The sequence below is a fragment of the Setaria viridis genome, chromosome 4, assembly GCF_005286985.2.
Source record: "Setaria viridis chromosome 4, Setaria_viridis_v4.0, whole genome shotgun sequence".
NCBI classification, from domain to species: Eukaryota; Viridiplantae; Streptophyta; class Magnoliopsida; order Poales; family Poaceae; genus Setaria; species Setaria viridis.
The window spans coordinates 27,647,215-27,665,621 of NC_048266.2; the positions used below are offsets into that span (position 1 = coordinate 27,647,215).

Consider the following 18,407-nt stretch of genomic DNA (forward strand, 5'->3'; position numbering starts at 1 on the left):
GTTTTGTCAACTTCTAAGGGTATTCCTACCAATGAGCCAACATAACACACCCTCTTTTCAGTTCTTCTCTCAGTAGGTATCCTAAAGATCCTAAACCAAGCTGTACTGAGTTCAGCTTTGGCACTAGCATAGGGGTTCCAATACTCAACTCTAAAAGATACCCGTGGAACTATCCTCATTTGCATCCCCGTGAAGAAGGACAAGTCTTCCACCTTACTAGCTGATGGCAATTTCATTTGAAATTTGTTGTCAGAACCTTCTTTGCGTACCACCTCCATGCTGAACTAGGACCAGCCTTGGCTTTGAACTCCCCCTCCACTTGTCTTGTAGTTGCCTCTCCCTGTGTGATGGTGATAAGTGCAAAGTTAGCCGTATCCTTAGCTGTGTCACCATAGTCATCATCCTGTATGATGTGGAATCCCTGCCCTAGGGCTGCAAATCCACAAAAGGGTGCGATACACTCCCAAGGCATGATTTCTGGGCACACTCTTGGCAGGTGCCCTTCTTTCTTGCATCTAGGATAGATCACTGGTTTGAAACAATCTTCTGCCTTATGACCAGTCTTTCCACATTTGCCACAGATCCCCAAATTGATCTTAACTTCTGCAACCTTTCTTTCCTCTTCTTTCTTTAGTTGATATTCCCTTCTCCCAGAGTTTTCTGCTATCTCTGTGTCAAATACCTCTTTGTTAGCTGAGTGCAAAGATCCTTCTTGCTCAAAGTTTCCTTTCCCATGTTGTCTTCTTGCATTCTGTTCATTTGTTCTGTCCCCTTCCCCTAGTTTAGGTTGTTTCTAAGATCAAACTACTGCTCCCTGTTGAAGTTTTGATTCTGAATTCCCTCTGAATCTCTCTGTCTTCATTGTTGGTTTGAGGTCCTTCCTCCTCTAAAATTTCGTCTCCTATCCCCCCATTGACCAACATTTGCTTGGCCTTCGAAATTCTGTAACTCATCTCCTCTACTGCCTCCTGGGCCACGCACGAGTCGCTCCCCACTCCTAGGGGCTCTCTGTGCCCCAAAGCTCCCCTTGTCATTCATATGTTGAAATTGTTTCGGATTAGATTTCACCACTTGCACAATAGATCTAGTATCTCCTCCAAGGGTCAACCACTTTGAATCCACATCGCAAAGGGGAGAAGACATGGATTCACGACTGGTGTGAGGGGATTTTGTAGCCGGATCTCAAATTTCCTGGCACTTACCTATGAATTCGCTCTGTTTCCACAGGTGTTCGAGCATGATGGGGAGGTCCCTGTCAAAATCTCCCCAAACAGAGTCCTGAGGATTGCCGCCCGAAGGATTTGTTTGGCATGGATCTCGCCCCCCCCCCCCTGAACACAAAGGGTTCACCGGGTTAGGGTTAGGGTTTGGTTGCAGCGGCGGGGATGGTGGTTGATGTGGGACTAAAGGGGCGGAAGTGGAAGGGGATGAGGATGCGGATGCAGGAGCAGGGGGAGTGGTCGAGTTGATACCTAGTTCCACTCTCCTTTCATGGTGAGACCAGGACTCTAACCTCTATGGCCCAACCGTCGGAGGGGAGGTGGAGAGGGTGCGGGTCCGGCACATGTTAGGGGTTATTTCCCATGCGCGCGATCCATGGTGTGCATGCTCCGCGTGGGGTCCTCCTATCAGAGAAGATGCCAGATGCAGCGGCGCCGCCCTCTCGTGCCGGTGCGTCGGTGATGGGCTCTCGTACGGACAGAGATAAGCTATTTCATACCCAGACCTTCACCAAAATAATTCATGAAAGTCCGAGTTCGATCCCCTACGAGGACGGCTCGAGTGTTGCACCGGGATTTATTCCTAAATTTAATTCTGCAGTTTCTGGACGTATGCGTGGAGCCATAATGGTAGCTGTGACATGCCCATCATCTATGAAGTGTTGTGCGACTTCGTCATTTGTGTGCAACAGCGGAGCTAGGGGGCCATGCCCCCCCCCCCAATGTGGCAAAAAAAAATTTTACCCCCTTCTGTAGCTCCTGCAGTTTATGTGATTATGGACTAAAATATTGCTTAAATGGGCTTAGCAACAACGCCTTTTTATTTTGTTTGCGGCAGCCTGCTGCAGCCTGGAGACAATCGCACCACCACCGAGGGCTCTAAAGGGATCGCGACAGACTCCGACTCGGCGACTCATCATTTCATTTCTGTTCGTCGCTTTCTTGTCTCCCCAGGCCCCAATTTCCAAATCTCTAACCCTATCGGACATGGCGACGAGCTCACTAGCATCGGAGATCGACGCCTCATCGCCTAATCACGTGAGACACCGACAAAATCTCAAGACCAAGACACAGCGGCCGGTGGCCCCAAAGATCTTTATTTTATTTCTTGTAGTTTACACTGCCAAGGTAACTAGTGGCACTTCGACACTTCATTGATAATTTTGTTTGGTTAATTTTACTTTGATCTAGTTCGTTCAATAGCTCATAGATGCTAATTAAGCAATTATTTTTTTTGAAGGATAATCATGGTACTAAAAAGGAAGACACTTGATTCTTTTTTCCAAAGGAAAGATAGTGTGCCTAATGCACCTGAAAACCCTGAACAGATTGATGCTGACTCTGAGATAGATGAAGTTGCTAGCTAGCCTGCGGCACAGCAAGAGGAGGAAGAAAATGAAGAGGTTGCAGAGGAAATTCCAAGGCAATCACCATCTGAAGTTCAAAGAATCAATCCTGAAGGTGTTAGTGTCCTAGTGGTGGAACAAGATCCAGGTTTACGTCAACAAATTTGGGATTATCCTCCCGATGAACAAGACCAAGTTGTCAGAGCGTACATGAAGCATGGTCCATACCAATTTCTTAAGAATGAGTACCCTTCTTAGGGTTCGAAGAAACACCCACGCAGATTTCAAGCTCATTGGTTCAAATCTTTCCCTTGGTTAGAGTACTCACCTACAAAAGATGCAGCCTTTTGCTTTCCATGCTTTCTATTTTCTAAAAAGCCAATTGGAAAAGTAGGATTAGACACTTTCGCAATGAAAGGGTTTAGAAGCTAGAAAAAAGTCAATAATGGAAAAGAATGTGCCTTCTTGACTCACATGGGAAAGGATTATGGTTCAGCTCATAAATACAATGTTCAGTGTTACGAGAATTTCAAGAATTAGCCATGTCATATTGAGCAAGCCGTTGAGAAGCAAACCAACGAAGATATCAAGAATAATAGACTCTGTCTTAGAACATCAATTAATGCAATCCGATGGTTAGCTTTCCAGGCTTGTCCCTTCAGAGGACATGATGAATCTACAGACTCGAAGAACCAAGGTAACTTTCTTGAAATGGTAAAATTTCTAGCTTCATATGATGATGAGGTCAAAGCAGTGGTTCTAGGTAATGCCCCATAGAATGCTAAATACACTTCAGCACAAATTCAGAAAGAAATCTTGGATCTTATGGCTTGTAATCTGCAGAAATCAATTCGTAATGAAATAGGAGATGCTAAGTTTGCTTGGTTGTTGATGAATCAAGAGATGAGTCAAGAAAAGAACAAATGGCAGTTGTTGTTCATTTTGTAGATAAAGAAGGCTTTATCCGAGAATGGTTTCTTGACCTTATTCATGTTTATGATACATGCTCTGCAACTCTTAAACAAGAATTGTGCTCTGATTTAGCTTACCATAAATTGGATGTTCAAAATATTCGTGGACAAGGATATGACGGTGCTAGTAACATGCGAGGAGAGTGGAATGGACTCCAAGCAAAGTTTATGGAAGAGTGTCCTTATGCATATTATGTTCATTGCTTTGCTCATCAATTACAATTAGCTCTTGTTGGTGCATCCAAAGAAGTAACTGAGGTTCATAATTTTTTTTGAACATTTAGCTTTTATTGTCAATACTGTTTTGTCTTCCAGCAAAAGAAACAATGACCTGCATGACAATCAAGTTGTTGAAATGGAGTATCTAATTGAGCTTAATGAGCTTGAAACCAAAAGTGGTGCTAACCAAATTGGAACCTTGCATCGTCCTGGTGATACTAGATGGAGCTCGCACTATGATTCAATTTGCAGTCTTTTGAAACTATACAAGCCTACATACTTGGTACTGAAAGGTATTGCTACCGCTAAAGGTTCAGGAACTACAGCTTCTGGACGAGCAAAGGCTGCTGGTGCTGTTACATTAAGGATGTCATTTGACTTTGTTTTTATGTTGCATGTTGTGAAAGAACTCATGGGTATCACAGACCTACTTTGCAAAAAGTTACAACAAAAATCTCACGATATAGTCAATGCTATGGATGATGTTGCCACTACCAAAAAGTTGCTCCAGAATTTAAGAGATAATGGTTGGAGTGGCCTTCTTAGTGATGTGACATCATTTTGCAATAAACAAGGAATACAAATTCCAAATATGAATGGCTTCTATGCAAACTATATTTGATCTTGTGCAGCGGATGAGCTAATAGTTGAGCATCACTACAGATATGACATTTTCATGGTTGTTGTTGATCAACAAATACATGAGTTGAATTCTATGTTTAGTGAAAAAGCTACAGAGCTTCTTGTTCTGTGTTCGTCTTTGGATCCTAGGGATTCATTCAGATCGTTTAAAATTGATGATATTTGTTTGCTAGCTTAAAAGTTCTATCCTGCTGATTTTACTGAATAGGAAAGAAATAACTTGAGACAACAATTACAACATTTCGAACTTAATGTGCCCACAAATCCAAAATTTCAGAATTTGTCAACTATTTCTGAGCTATGTCATCGGCTAGCGGAAACTGGAAAATCGGATGACTATCATTTGATCGACAGGTTATATAACATGCTGCTCCCATTTTACTTCATGGAGTTGCCAACTCCATGGAGCTGTAGTGCAAATGGAGGTGGAGTTTTGGAGCACCTCTTTTGCTGCTCCAGAAACCTCTCTTTTGAACCTCCTCGTGGAGTTGGTGGGTAATTACCCACCAATGCCACTGGTTACACAAAAAAACGTTTCATTCTATTCTCCTGAGCCCCACTCGCCGCCAGAGCCCCGCCCGTCGCCGCCCCCGTGGCCGGCCGGCCCCGCCGCCCGTCGCCCAACCCCCAGCCCCACCGCCCGTCGCCCAGCCCACTGTGGCGGAACTGCCCAACTTAAACTGGTTTAAATGCGCCTAATCGCTGTCGATACAGCAATTATCCAAAACGCACTTAAAACAGTATAAGTCCGGACATCCATCGAGTGTCCCTAGGACTCCTCGAATGATCCACTTCACGTCTCATAGCCATACACCAGGATTGTTTCCACGATGGGAAAACATCAACAAATATTATATTTTTACATACATACATAAGATACGAGTTATTACAAGACGTAGTTTGAAACAAACTTAACAGTGCATGTCAGACAGAGATTCTAGGATTTAAACATAAATGGTTTCAGGTGGGAGATGAGCATTCAAGGATTTCTTCTAAGGGTATTGCGAGACTCGTAACAATACCCTAGTTTTTCGGGGCTTCCTCCTCAGTGGACTCCTGCGGTGCCTCTGAAAACAGCCACAAGGGATAACCCTGAGTACGGGGTACTCAGCAAGACTTACCTGACTAACCAATATAATAGCCTTTCCTGGAACTATATGATAGCTTTTTGGGTGTACTGGCTAACACACTTTTTGCCAAAAGAGCTTACTACAAGTGCGTCCTTAACTTTATCTTTTATTCTAATTAAGTTATTACCTAACCATTTTGAATGATGACAAAAATGATTATTTACAAGCAACAAGGTATTAAGTCATACACCAAAACATTAGTGGAAAGATGTTGCATTCATGAATTTATACTACGATGCTCAACAGTGATCAAGTGCATTCATAACCGAGAATTGTGGCGATCCGGATCAAATTATATCCTGAAGGAGAGTACCTTGATTACCAGTTATGTACGACTGTCCAGGTAGTACGTAACGACCTTTCGATTAGCAAAACCAAGGATTGGGAATAAGACTACCCGGACCCAGGGACGCACCCCCACATAGGACCCCACGTCTGGCCTGATCTCCATGTGAGTTTTAGGCTACACCCCTGCCAATCTCCAGCACGTCAAGCACGGGTACGAAGTATTCCCGATCAGAGGGTTTACTAACCTACCGGGCTTTACTGGTCCCATACCCAGCAAGTAACCAGGTGTCATTCACTTGATCAAAGGTTAAGACAACGATCGGGCCTTAGCCAAATTAACCTAGCAGACAGAACTACATCCTTAGCTTCTGTCCGCTTCTTCACTTTCAAGCTATCCTTCCATAATTTAGCATGTATGACCCAACATGTTACCTTAAGGTTCGGTAAACAAATTACTTAAGCGACTAAGCATTTCTAGACATGGGTAGTTTACTAAATGTTTGAACAAGTGGCAAAGATGTCCTTAAAACAAGGTATGATAATGCACAAGAATGGGTTTCAATCAACTCCTAGACTTAGTGCATTCATAAAGAAAATAACCGATAATTGGACACATGAAATAATAACTCCAAAATAATTAGGTATAATGCACCGGGGCTTGCCTTGTTCTGCAAAAAAGTTAGCACTGTCTGAAGGATTGGCCTCGCAGGGGACCAACTCAATGATCTCTTCGAACTCCGAAGATCCTTCTAAAAATTCCGAGAAATCCCCTTCCGGTGCTTCGGTGTCTATGATAAAGCATATGCAGGGGTTAGTGATGCAACTTTTTGAATACAAGACTATACAACTTTCCTTCATGATAAAGTTGCAAGCCAACAAAGGGACTATACAATTTATCATGATGAAGTTGCAAGCCAACACACAAACCCGAAAAGATTAACCCACCATTTTTATTTGTTTTACTAACCTTACCTTAGGCTTTTTCTTTTATTTCTAGAAAATGTTGTAATTATCTTCTAGTCTTGAAACCTAATTTCCTATAAGTTAACAATAATTTGTGATTATGAAAATGTTATTCCATATTTTATGCATTTAATAAAGATTAAGTATTTATTTAAATACCTTAAAGAAAAGGCATTAAACAAATACCTAATTTTTTTTATTATTTCCCTAGGGTATAAAAATTTTAATGCATAAATGAAAATAAACCAATCCTAACAAAATTGGTTTCACTAATTTTGGACACCCCTAGAAATTTCTGTGATTTAAATGGTGATAACCGGATTTAATCTATTATTCTACAAAAGGAAATCTAAATTTTCCCGGAAAAACCCCCGGCCTACTTTTCTCATGCATCCTTACCCTACCCTCTCTCTCTTACGCTGGGCCTGCGGCTCGGACCCACCCCCTTCTCCTATTCACTCTACCCGCCAGCCATTCCTCCTTGGCCAGGCCCTACTGGGCCGATTTCTTCTCCTTTCCTCTTTCCTTTTCTTGATTCGGCCCAGCGACCCAACTTCCTCCTTTCTTTCTTTCGCGCAACTTTCGGCCTGCCCTACTGGCCCATCGGCCTGCTGGACTCTACAAGCCCCCAGCCTTTTCCCTTACTGGCCCTTTCCTCGCACCGGAGCTTGAGCCAACCAAACCCCGGCCCACCAGACTTCTCCGCCTAGCCGGCCTCCTTCCTCCCCTTTCTCCCCTGACGCATGGGCCCGCAGCCACCAGAGTCTTCTTCTTTCTCGCGCCAAAACCCGAGCGCGGCAGGAGGGTGGTGCGGCTCGCCGGCCAGCGCCCCACCGGCGACGGGGCTAGGCCGGGGAAGCATCCCCATGCCCTAGCGCACCCGTGCGCGGTGATAGCTCCCCGGGAGGTGGCCGGAGCCATCCTCTCGACGGCGGCGGGCGGCGGAGATATCAGCCGGCCGTGACTAAGCACGACGACGGCGCAGCCTACTCTGGCGACTACTTCTAAAGCTTCCTGGCACCCCAAGCGCCTACCTACGGCTTACCACAAAGAAAAATAGAGACGGCAAGAAGGTGCTCACCGTGAGCAGGAGATGCGGCGGTGGCGAACGAAGATGATGGCGGTTTAGGGCACGCCGACGGAGGGGCTGGGCAACAAGATGCTAGGGTTGCTGGTGGGGTGTGAGTGGAGGTGTGGATGGAAGGAATCGACGAGAGATGCGGTGTGGTGGAGGAATTTTGCTCGACGGCGGCGGAGTGACAGAGAGGGGCGGCGGCGGCAAAAGAACAGACGGTAAACACGGCGGCGGGAGTGGTAGTTATTCAAGAGACTTACCGCGCGCATGGACGACACCGTGGCCTAGCCATAGACTCGCGTGGCGCGGAAGTGGCCTAGCTGTTGAGCTGGACAGCGGGGCAGGAGCGCCGGCGGCGACACGTCATGCTCTGCCCTGTTCCTTTTCCCCCTTTGCTTGCCTTCGTCACAAAATTCAGACCCTCCCCACGGCCAATCTTGCATCCGACGGTCCCAAGGTCCTATAAGCAAAGTTGCGGATAAACTTGAACTCTCCAAGTTTTATTTTTGCTCTTGCCCGAGATAAGCATCCCAACATGGTTGAATTTGAATTTCTTTTCTCTGCTTAACTGAAACACTATGAAACATTAAGTTCAGTTCGTCAGTTACCCTATATGGCCATATTTCCATCTGTTGATCCACTTTCAGTGACCCAAACTCATTCTTTTTAGTCCAACTTCCATCCATTCATGTTCTACAACTTTCAAAGATTCCATTTTGCCCATAAACACCTATACCCTTTGCACTACATTTTTCTGAAATTTGCTCCAAACTCAGCTATTTATCACTGTTTTCAGACTTAGGAAAATTGGCAGCTTCAGTGACTCAGCCGAGATTGGCAAAGTGCCAACTTTAGGCCCTAAATTAAATTTGTTCCCTTTGTAGTTCCTGATCAACAACACCCTGGTATACTTGTCCAAAGTCTATACTTCAATACTGTATAGTTACCTTGGTCCACTTATTTGGAAAATTTGGTAGAAAACAATTTCCAAAATGGACACTTGTGCTGTTTTTCTGAAATCCTATTTTCGAACGGTGAACAGTACACTTCTATTTTGATTTTCCTTTGGCTTTCTTGGGATGTTTTAGGACCAGGTTTTTGTCTCCAATCTTGATCTCCAAGTTTTAGACACTCTTATCCTTCCATTCCATATTTTTCCAAATTTTTCTGAATTTCGAATTCAAAATTCAAATTTCGGTCAAATTTGACTCGAATTTGACTTTTAGCCAATTTCTTCTCTTTTTCTTCATAACTTGCCTTTAATTCTTCTGAATTGCTTTTCATGGCTAAAACACCAGGTGTTACACCCACCCCGCCGCCCGTCGCCGCCCAGCCCGCCGCCCGTGGAGGGTCTCCCGTGTGCGGCACAGTGCAGTGCAAAAGGGGAAGAAGAAGATGGGATAGAGAGGATGACAAGTGGGGCCTTAATTGGAGGGCAACAATGGCAATCCACACTGAAATCGATCTTTTTTGGAGCTGAGAGTACCCATCAATCCAAACACCCCATTTTTGTTCTAAAGTTTTGGAGCGGAGCTGGCTCCATGTGGAGTTCTGAAGTGGAGCAGCTCCACCCGAAGTTGGATCCATGCCAAACAGGGCCTAAATATTTTCCTTTACAGGTTGATTCGTCTTGTTCTAACCCTACCAGTTTCAACTGCAACTACAGAGCGTGCATTCTCGGTAATGAAACTTGTTAAGACAAGGCTTCGAAATAAAATGGGTGATGAATTTCTAAGAAATTGCTTGATAATCTACATTGAGAAGGAGATTGCAATGGAGTTCACAACTGACACATTTATTGATGACTTCAATGATATAAAGACCCGTAGAGTAAGACTAAAATGAAAAAGTAATTAGATCTGCATATTTAGTTGAAATATTCCTCTTCTGTTTATATATTTCTCAACATTTTAGTCGTAACAATCTATCGGTCATGTTTGACCGGTCCCTCTAAGTTGCATTTCTGGCTACATCATTGTTTGTGTGTGTATCTATATTGCATTTCTGACTATGTCACTGTTTGTGTATGTAGTTTGTAGGTCTAGCGGTGCACATGGATGTACGTGAGGCGTGTGTAGGCGAAGTGTGTGTTTGTGTGTACGTTGTACTACCATAGTTGTCCACGCTAAAAAAAACTCGGCGTCGGTCGGGACTCGGACGAGACGGGCACGCACAACAAGAGCGTGGAGAACAGAAGCCACCAACCGCGTGCCACGAGATAACGAAAGCAGAGGTTCATGGCACGCAGACGCTTGTGGGATGGAGATCACCGCACTCTGCTCTGCATCGCCGTACCTCAACTCCCTCCGCTTCTCCCGGAATGAATCCGCTCGTTTAGTTGATCCCTCGCAGAATCCCGCGATCGCACGCGCGCCCGATTTGCAGATAAATGCGGCTGGCTTGGCAACAACCTCACCAGTCGCCATCTATCCACGCGCCTTACCAACTCATTTATCTCCCTCGTTCTCTCGAACTCCCCGCACCTGCAAAACCCAGCAAACAAACCGCAAAGCAACAATCTTTTTGATAGCCGAGCGAGATCAGCGATGGCTTATCTGGGGTTCAGCTAACACGCAACCAACCAATCTATCTCCGTTCGCTTACCGCGATGGCATCTGCGGCGGAGGGAGGAGAACCGGCGGCGGCGGGGCCGGGGCGGCGGTACTGGCGGTGGAGCAAGGGGGACTTCTTCCCGGAGCCGTCGTTCCGGAGCTGGCGCGCGTACGGCGGCGCGCTCCTGTCCACGGGGCCGCGCCTGCGTGACCGCGTCACCAGCCGCTCCTCGGAGGCCGTCGAGGCCGGGACGCTCCTCGCCCAGAGCGAGAACCCGCTCCGCCGCTGCCTCTCCTGGGTCGACCTCGCCTTCCTCGGCTTCGGCTCCGTCGTGGGGTCCGGGGTCTTCGTGCTCACCGGCCAGGAGGCGCGCTTCGACGCCGGCCCGGCCATCCCGCTCGCCTACGCCGCCGCCGGCTTCTCCGCGCTGCTCTCCTCCTTCTGCTACGCCGAGCTCGCTACCGAGATCCCCTCCGCGGGGGGCTCCTTCTCCTACCTCCGCGTCGAGCTCGGGGACCTCGCCGCGTTCCTCGCCGCGGGGAACATCCTGCTCGAGGCCGTCGTCGGCGCCGCGGGGCTCGGCCGCTCCTGGACCTCCTACCTTGCCGCCCTCATCGGCCGCGACAGCGACGCGCTCCGCATCCACGTCCCGGCGCTCGCCGACGGGTTCAACCTCCTGGACCCCATCGCCGTCGTAGTCCTCTGCGCCACCTCCGCGCTCGCCGTCTCCGGCGCGCGACTCACGTCCACCATCAACTCGATCGCGTCCGTCGTCGGCATCGCCATCATCGCCTTCGTACTCGGCGGCGGGTTCGCGCATTTCGACGCCGCCAACCTCGCGCCGTCCTTCTTCCCCTTCGGCGCCGCGGGGGTGTTCCGCGCCGCCGCCGTCGTGTACTGGTCCTACACGGGCTTCGACATGGTGGCCACCATGGCGGAGGAGACCAAGAACCCGGGGCGCGACGTGCCGCTGGGCCTCATCTCCTCCATGTCCGCCATCACCGTCGTCTACTGCGCCATGTCGCTGGCGCTCGTGGGGATGCAGCGTTACAGCGAGATCGACGCCAACGCCGCCTACTCGGTGGCGTTCGCCGCCGCAGGGATGAAGTGGGCGCGCTACGTCGTGGCGCTCGGCGCGCTCAAGGGCATGACCAGCGGCCTCCTCGTCGGCGCGCTCGGGCAGGCGCGCTACACCACCCAGATCGCGCGCACCCACATGATCCCGCCCTACTTCGCGCTCGTGCACCCGAAGACCGGAACGCCCATCTACGCCACCGCCGCCGTCACGCTCGGCGCCGCCTGCGTCGCGCTCTTCTCCAGCCTCGACGTGCTCGCCTCCGTCTCCTCCATCAGCACGCTCTTCATCTTCGCGCTCGTCGCCGTCGCGCTCCTCGTCCGCCGCTACTACGTCGCCGGCGCCACCTCGCCGGCGCAGCTGCGCACGTTCCTCGCCTTCCTGGGGCTGATCCTCGTCTCCTCCATCGGCATGTCCGTGTACTACAACTCCGGCTACGCGCGGCGGTGGCCGGGGTACGTGGTGTTCGGCGCGCTGTGGGTGGCCGGAACAGGGGGGTTGGCGCTGTGCGCGAAGCAGCAGCGGGCGCCCAAGGTCTACGGCGTGCCGCTTATGCCGTGGCTGCCAGCGATGTCGGTCGCCACCAACCTCTTCCTGATGGGCTCGCTCGGGTCCCTCGCGTACATGCGCTTCGGCATCTGCACGGCGGCGATGCTCGTCTACTACGTGCTCTTCGGCGTGCACGCCACGTACGACATGGCGCACTCTGAAGGGCAGGCAGCATCGGCGGCGGACGCTGCCGTCGACGGCGTGGAGCAGGGGAAGATAGTGCCGGTGTGAGGCAGAGGATGTAATTTCTTGGTTAATTTGGCACGACGTTTCATTTTTTATTGCATTTTGCATGCCATGACAGTGTGTGGATTTGTAGGATAGAATAGAATAGATTTCAGGCGAGGCAGGGTTCATAAATTGCTTTGGTTAAATTTTAGTTCCTCATTCAGATTAGCTCACCTGTGAGCTGCAGCTCTGCAGAGAAGGATTTGTGCAGAAGACGTCAGATTTTCGTAATTCACCTAGTTCATTGGGCTCAGACCTCGTGATTCATGAACGTCTTGTTGTCATCAATTATTCAATGCACGCGTGCTTTGATTCAGCACAGTTTGTAGAAAAAAGCGCATATCTGAAAGCTATGTTTATAAATGTAATCCTGGTGGAGATTTGCAGAAAAGAGGATTCAATCATGCAAACGAAGTCTCAAACATTGACGGGAGTCGGGAGAAGATCTGCTGAAGCAGAGTAGTACTCATTATAGTCAACTCTTCATCTGGCAAGGTCCCTTCAATTGATCCTTTTTAACGAACCCTTCAATTGATGCTTCTAAACAAGCAAGCAAGCAAGCTTGCTAATTTTCCTAAAATTGGACACAGTGTGTGTTCCTAAAATTAGAGACAGTGTGTGGATTTGATGGATAGACTAGAGACAGCTTTCTTGAATTGCTCTAGGAATTGGGTTTCTTCATTCTGATTAGCTCACCTGTGAGCTGATTCAGATTAGTTATTTTGCATCAGACCTCGTGATTCATGAATGACATGTTGTGGTCTCAATTATTCTATTGAGTTTATACAAAAGAGCAAATTGTGCTCATAATATAAAATTAAAAAGTAATGCAGATGGAAGTTGGCAGAAAGGAGAAGCCAATCATGGCACTAACATCCATGTTGACATGCGAAGACTAGTTACATCACCTATCCTTTATTCTAACGCAATGCAGGCATGCAGCTGAAGCAGAGACGCGGAGTGCTGACCATCATCATCAACAATTCAACAGCAGTCATCTGGTAAAGGAATCAATGGTACCAAAGTTTGGTACACAAGCATTCTACTTTTCCGTCCTAACAACAAAGCAAAAATGGCTAATTTTCCTTCCTAACAGCAAAGCAATGTTAGCCTTGTTTGGATTGGCCTGCCGGCCCTGATAATGTTAAGCGGGCCATATGAGCAGCACTGCAGCACCCCACCTTTGCAGTTCATTCCTCTCTGTTTTCTGTACCGCTGACTGACTTGAGCTCAGAAAAAGTGGCAAGTATTTTATTGCTAAATTTGCTTTACTATTATCCAGAGCTTTCACGTGTTTCTTATTTTATTGATTTAGCTGTTCCACTTCAGAATTGAGAACTAAGAAATATTTGTTCTTTTCTGAATGTCATGCTCCCTCCGTCCCACGGTACTATTCGGAGGCGTTTGCTTCCCTTTGCTTATTTTTAGCACGTGTCACATCGAATGTTTAGATACTAATTAGGAGTATTAAACGTAGATTATTTACAAAATCCATTACATAAGTGGAGGTTAAACGGCGAGAAGAATCTATTAAGCCTAATTAATCCATCATTAGTAAATGTTTACTGTAGCAACACATTGTCAAATCATGGACTAATTAGGCTTCATAGATTCGTCTCGCCGTTTAGCCTCCACTTATATAATGGGTTTTGTAAATAGTCTACGTTTAATACTCCTAATTAGTATGTAAACATTCGATGTGACGGGTGCTAAAAATAAGTCATAGGAACCAAACACCCCCTCGTTTTGGGTTTTATAGATATATAACTTTTACTTTTACTGTATCTAGATATAATATATATATATATATAGGTAGGTGTATATCAAAAGCTATGTACATAGAAAACTCAAAATGAAATGGTAATTTGGGACGGAGGGAATATTTTCATGCCAGGCTTATTAATCGAGTTGCACGTGCCATGGATTACAGTAGTTACAGTTACAGACACGAGTAAATAATGGCAAGACTATCACAAAGGAAAAACAAATAATGGCTCACAAGATTACAGGCGAATATTAGTTACTTGAACAAATCCATTTATTTATTCCAATAACGCAGTACGTGTAACTGCAGCATATAGCCATACACTACTATCATCACCATCCCTCGTATGGACTCCGGCCGGTAAAGCTTCTTCACTCAATCCTGCCAAAAGCAAAATTGGGGGAAATGTTAATCCAATGTGTGACCGGTTAATTAGCTACCCATCTAATAACTTGCTAAAGACAAGGCTACATGCTATTGTTCGTATTTCTCTGCTTTTTCTTTTAAAATGATCGACCGCAGTTGTCGATAAACAAAGGCTAGGGACATATTTGTACTTGAATTTGTTTCAGGTGGATCAAAGCTCACATGGTGTGTTTCTGGCTCAAAATAAGCTCACAATTACAGTAGATAATAATTTGTTGGTGTGTACTACTCACTCTGAGCAGTCGGTGTCTGGGGAGATGGTGTAGGACAACGGGACCCCACAGAGGCCGGTCAGCGTCTGCGTGGCGTAGAGGTCGGCGTCGACCAGGTTGTAAGCCGACTTGAGGCACTTGCACGTCGCCTGCCTCTCCGCCGCGGTGTCCGCGGCCGCGCAGATGGCCTTCACGCCCTTGCAGCACCGGTCGCCGGGCTCGTCCGCGTCGCCCTGCAGGAACTCCAGGCACAGCGACAGGTGGTTCATCACGCCGGAGCACGAGACGGCGGCCCGCACCGGCGGCACGGCCATCAGCTGATGGACTGCCAGCATCGCGAGCAGGAGGGCGGCGAAGGCCGAGGTCTTCTTCATGGCTGAAGGCTCATCTGTGTCGAGACTGCTATGAGGTAGTGTGTAGTATTTGTAGGTAGAGATTACGTGGAGCCGTGGAGGTTTCCGATTGCTGTTCATGTTTTGAGCATGGGACGGTGTTGATTGCGGGTGGTGCAGAGTTTTCTTCGTCACTGCTATGGTATTGGTTCTCAGCGAAAGGGGAAACACGCTGTTTTGGTTTTGGTTTTGGTTTTCGGCATGAGTTTCTAGAAGAAACGGGTTTGGTAACTCGGGACTCTCTTGAATTAGGTGTTCTGCGGAGTACTGGCCAAATACCACTATCTTTTTAGGGGGGAAAATATCCTGGATGAGATTTCAGAAACTCTAAAAATACGATTTTTAAAACCACAATTATTTGTTACATCCGGAGACCTGCTAGTTTTCTTAAAACAATGTAAACCCTGCAGCACAAATCATCTGTGCTCGACGAAAATCCCTCTCATCTTACTCCGATGGGCCTTGCTGCTAGTCCGCGCCCACGCATCACGAGTTCAGGACACGATTTCCAATAGCCCTAAAACTTTTTATTTTTTGGGAATTTTATTTCCGTAACTTTTGATTTTTTTAAAGTTATAAATTCATACACAAAACCTTTTAGGAAAAAATGATGAGCATAACCTTTTCTTTTGACATGAAAACTTTATAGAGACTTTCTATTTATTGACACTTTTATGTACAACTTTACAATTATACATATAAATTTTTCATTGTTCACTTGTCAAAAAGAACTCTTTAAAAAAATTACATAATTACTTTTTGAACTACTTTTTGCGCAAAACATGTCTATATTAGAGGAACTTGTCCAACTAACTTTTTTACAAAATTTGTTCATTCAGAACAAGTCACTCAACTAAGTTTTATTAGAACAACTTGATAAACTATTTTATGTACAAATTTGTTCAAATAACTTTTCATTTGGGCTCTATCCATCTAAAAGAAAAAAAAAGAAAGAAAAGGTACAGAGGAGAAAAATGAATGAAAAAACAAAAAGAGAAAATGGGCAAGGAGGCTTCCGTCACGCGCCAGCAGCCAAGCTAATGTGCAACAGTGTCTTCCACCTGCATCCTCCTACGGATCTTATTAGGGGAGTTCAAGAGAACTCCCAAGTCCCAAGCTCGATTTTCCCCTTTAGAATAACTTTGTTCTGATCACTACCCTTTGTGATACATGTACTAGTAGAGTTTGGCTTTTTTAGGAAAACAGAGGGGACTGGTAGATTGAAAATCAGCCAAGATCCATTTTCCCTTCTTTGGACAAAATTTGACTAAATTTAAAATTTTGAATGAATTTCATCTGAGCAAAAAACGAAATTGTTGGTATACATCAATACATGTGTTTATTTGGATCACCGATTGAACCAAAATTCTCACCTGTTTCCAGCCGAATTTTTTTAACCCTACATACCTGTTCAGACTCTGTTTTTAAGGCTTGTTTCCCTTTCTCTCAAGCTTACTTTGCTAGCTCGGAATTTTCCTGTTGGACGACAGCAGATAGTTCCTTTCTCCCTTTTGCAAAAAAGAAAGATAGTCTCTTTTGCTTCCTAGATTTGCTTATGAAGGATCCATATCGTGCTGGAAAAAATTATCATGAAAGGTTTACGTTGGTAAATTCAGTTAAAAAGTGTGTCACCACACCAATGCTGCAGTAAAACAAAACAAAATAGACCAAATCGATTTGCAGGCATTAAGAAGACGGAGGATCCCTACAGCATCGAGATGTATCACATCAAGGTTTCGCTGATTGACAAATGAGATGTGCTAAAAACTTTTACTCATTTTCTAGTGATGCATTAGTCGGTTGATTGCTCAGATAACTTTAGCATTAATTTACCTACATATGCGATAGATCTTCGATTATGTTATCTTCTGTTTTACACTTGGCAATGTCTTTTGTACAGCAGTATTGATACCGCGGTAGGTGTCTGCGGAACCTGCAATTTTGTGGGTTCGTTTACGAAGTTGAGCAATTGACTAACCAGGGAAGCAGCGGCTACATGAAAATGCAATGTAGTTTGGATCTAAACACCTGTGTTCAGTGAGAACGGCCCATGCATAACTTGAACACAAGCAAGATTCACACATATAACACGAACATGTTTATAGTATATAGAGGAGCCACTGATGGCTCACACACGATTACAGTCGACTACTGATTCGTCATCACCAAATCCTTTTATTCTAAGAATAAAGCAGTGCTGCTGCTGCATATTAGAGCGCTGATCATCATCCATCATGCATCATATGGGTTCTGGTAAGCAACAAACGGTGTCCCTTCACTCAATCCTGCAAAACCAAAGAGGGGAAACATTAATTAGTTCTGATGTAATGTTTGATTTGCATGCATGGTGTGCTGGTAAATATGTGTGTGGTGTTGTGTACTCACGTGTTGCAGTCGATGTCGGGGGTGATGGGGTAGGACAGCGAGAGCCCGCACTCCTCCGGCAGCGCCCTCGCGGCGGAGAGCTGGGCGTGGACCTGGCTGTACGCCGTCTTGAGGCACTCGCAGGTGGCCCGCCTGTCGGCGGTGGTGTCGGCGGCCGAGTAGAGGGCCCTCACGCCGGCGCAGCACTGGCCGGATGGGCTGGCGTCGCCGCCCTGCAGGAAGGACAGGCACGGCTCCATGTCGTTGAGCACGTCGGGGCACGCGATGTCGGCGCGCGCCAGCTGCTGCTGGACCGCCAGCGCCGCGAGCAGGACGACGGCGATGGCCGAGATCGTCTTCATGGCTAGTTCCTGGGGTTAGCTCTTCCGGTCCTTCGGTGGGATGGCTGGGTGACTACGAGTGAGAGGACGGTTGATTGGTGTGTGATGCTGGTGCTACTGCCAGTACATGGTATTTATAGTACGAGATCGGTCATCAGGAGGTTTCCGATGGTTGTTCAAGTTTGAGAGCGTGGGAAGTGTTGAATGTTGGTGGAGCAGCTGTGTTCTTTCTCAGTTGCTCACTGATCAGTTCTCATTTTTTCAGTAAAACGCAACAGTCTCTAATTAGTTCAGAAGCATCATGCATGAGGTCAGAGTTGAATGCTATTGGTGGAGGAGAGTTCTTGCTCCCTGATTCAGTGCAGATGCATGAGTTTCTAGAAGAGACGACGACGGTGTGGTAGGTTTTGATCGCTAAGCTTCTCTTGAATCAGGTATTCCGTTGGAGGACGTCGAGGTTCTTGGGAAGATAGCCAAGATAAAACAGCGAGACTTGAGGCATTCTCAGCTTGCATTGGTTGGCAACAGACATTTCCAGGTGCTCTGGTCTGTGTGTAGGCCTCGCTCTCGCTGGCCCCTGCATCCCCGGCTCATGCCGCCCACGTCGCCCATACCAGCGGCGTGTCCCAGATTTGCTCTGCCCACGCC

The 18,407-nt window shown here is 46.7% G+C and overlaps 3 protein-coding genes across 3 annotated transcripts; 1 reads left to right on the plus strand and 2 right to left on the minus strand.

The window, feature by feature from the left end:
• Positions 1 to 10,069: 10,069 nt before the first annotated feature.
• Positions 10,070 to 12,530, plus strand: LOC117851691 (cationic amino acid transporter 8, vacuolar). The gene has a single exon (XM_034733560.2). It carries the CDS (start codon positions 10,463 to 10,465, stop codon positions 12,260 to 12,262), a length of 1,800 nt encoding a protein of 599 aa, XP_034589451.1. The 5' UTR covers positions 10,070 to 10,462; the 3' UTR covers positions 12,263 to 12,530.
• A 1,609-nt stretch (positions 12,531 to 14,139) lies between these two features.
• Positions 14,140 to 15,157, minus strand: LOC117853919 (non-specific lipid-transfer protein 1). The gene is made up of 2 exons (XM_034736196.2): positions 14,684 to 15,157; positions 14,140 to 14,405 (listed from the first exon to the last, which is right to left on the minus strand). The coding sequence occupies exons 1-2, from the start codon at positions 15,133 to 15,135 to the stop codon at positions 14,396 to 14,398; spliced, it is 462 nt and encodes a 153-aa protein (XP_034592087.2). The 5' UTR covers positions 15,136 to 15,157; the 3' UTR covers positions 14,140 to 14,395.
• A 1,972-nt stretch (positions 15,158 to 17,129) lies between these two features.
• Positions 17,130 to 17,957, minus strand: LOC117853876 (non-specific lipid-transfer protein 1). The gene is made up of 2 exons (XM_034736156.2): positions 17,440 to 17,957; positions 17,130 to 17,339 (listed from the first exon to the last, which is right to left on the minus strand). Exons 1-2 carry the CDS (start codon positions 17,778 to 17,780, stop codon positions 17,330 to 17,332), a joined length of 351 nt encoding a protein of 116 aa, XP_034592047.1. The 5' UTR covers positions 17,781 to 17,957; the 3' UTR covers positions 17,130 to 17,329.
• Between the last annotated feature and the right edge of the window lie 450 nt (positions 17,958 to 18,407).

What these genes read in the sequence shown, in the direction of transcription:
- LOC117851691 (XM_034733560.2), top strand. Translation starts at nt 10,463, where the DNA reads ATGGCATCTGCGGCGGAGGGAGGAGAACCGGCGGCGGCGGGGCCGGGG.
- LOC117853919 (XM_034736196.2), bottom strand. Translation starts at nt 15,135, where the DNA reads ATGAACAGCAATCGGAAACCTCCACGGCTCCACGTAATCTCTACCTAC.
- LOC117853876 (XM_034736156.2), bottom strand. Translation starts at nt 17,780, where the DNA reads ATGAAGACGATCTCGGCCATCGCCGTCGTCCTGCTCGCGGCGCTGGCG.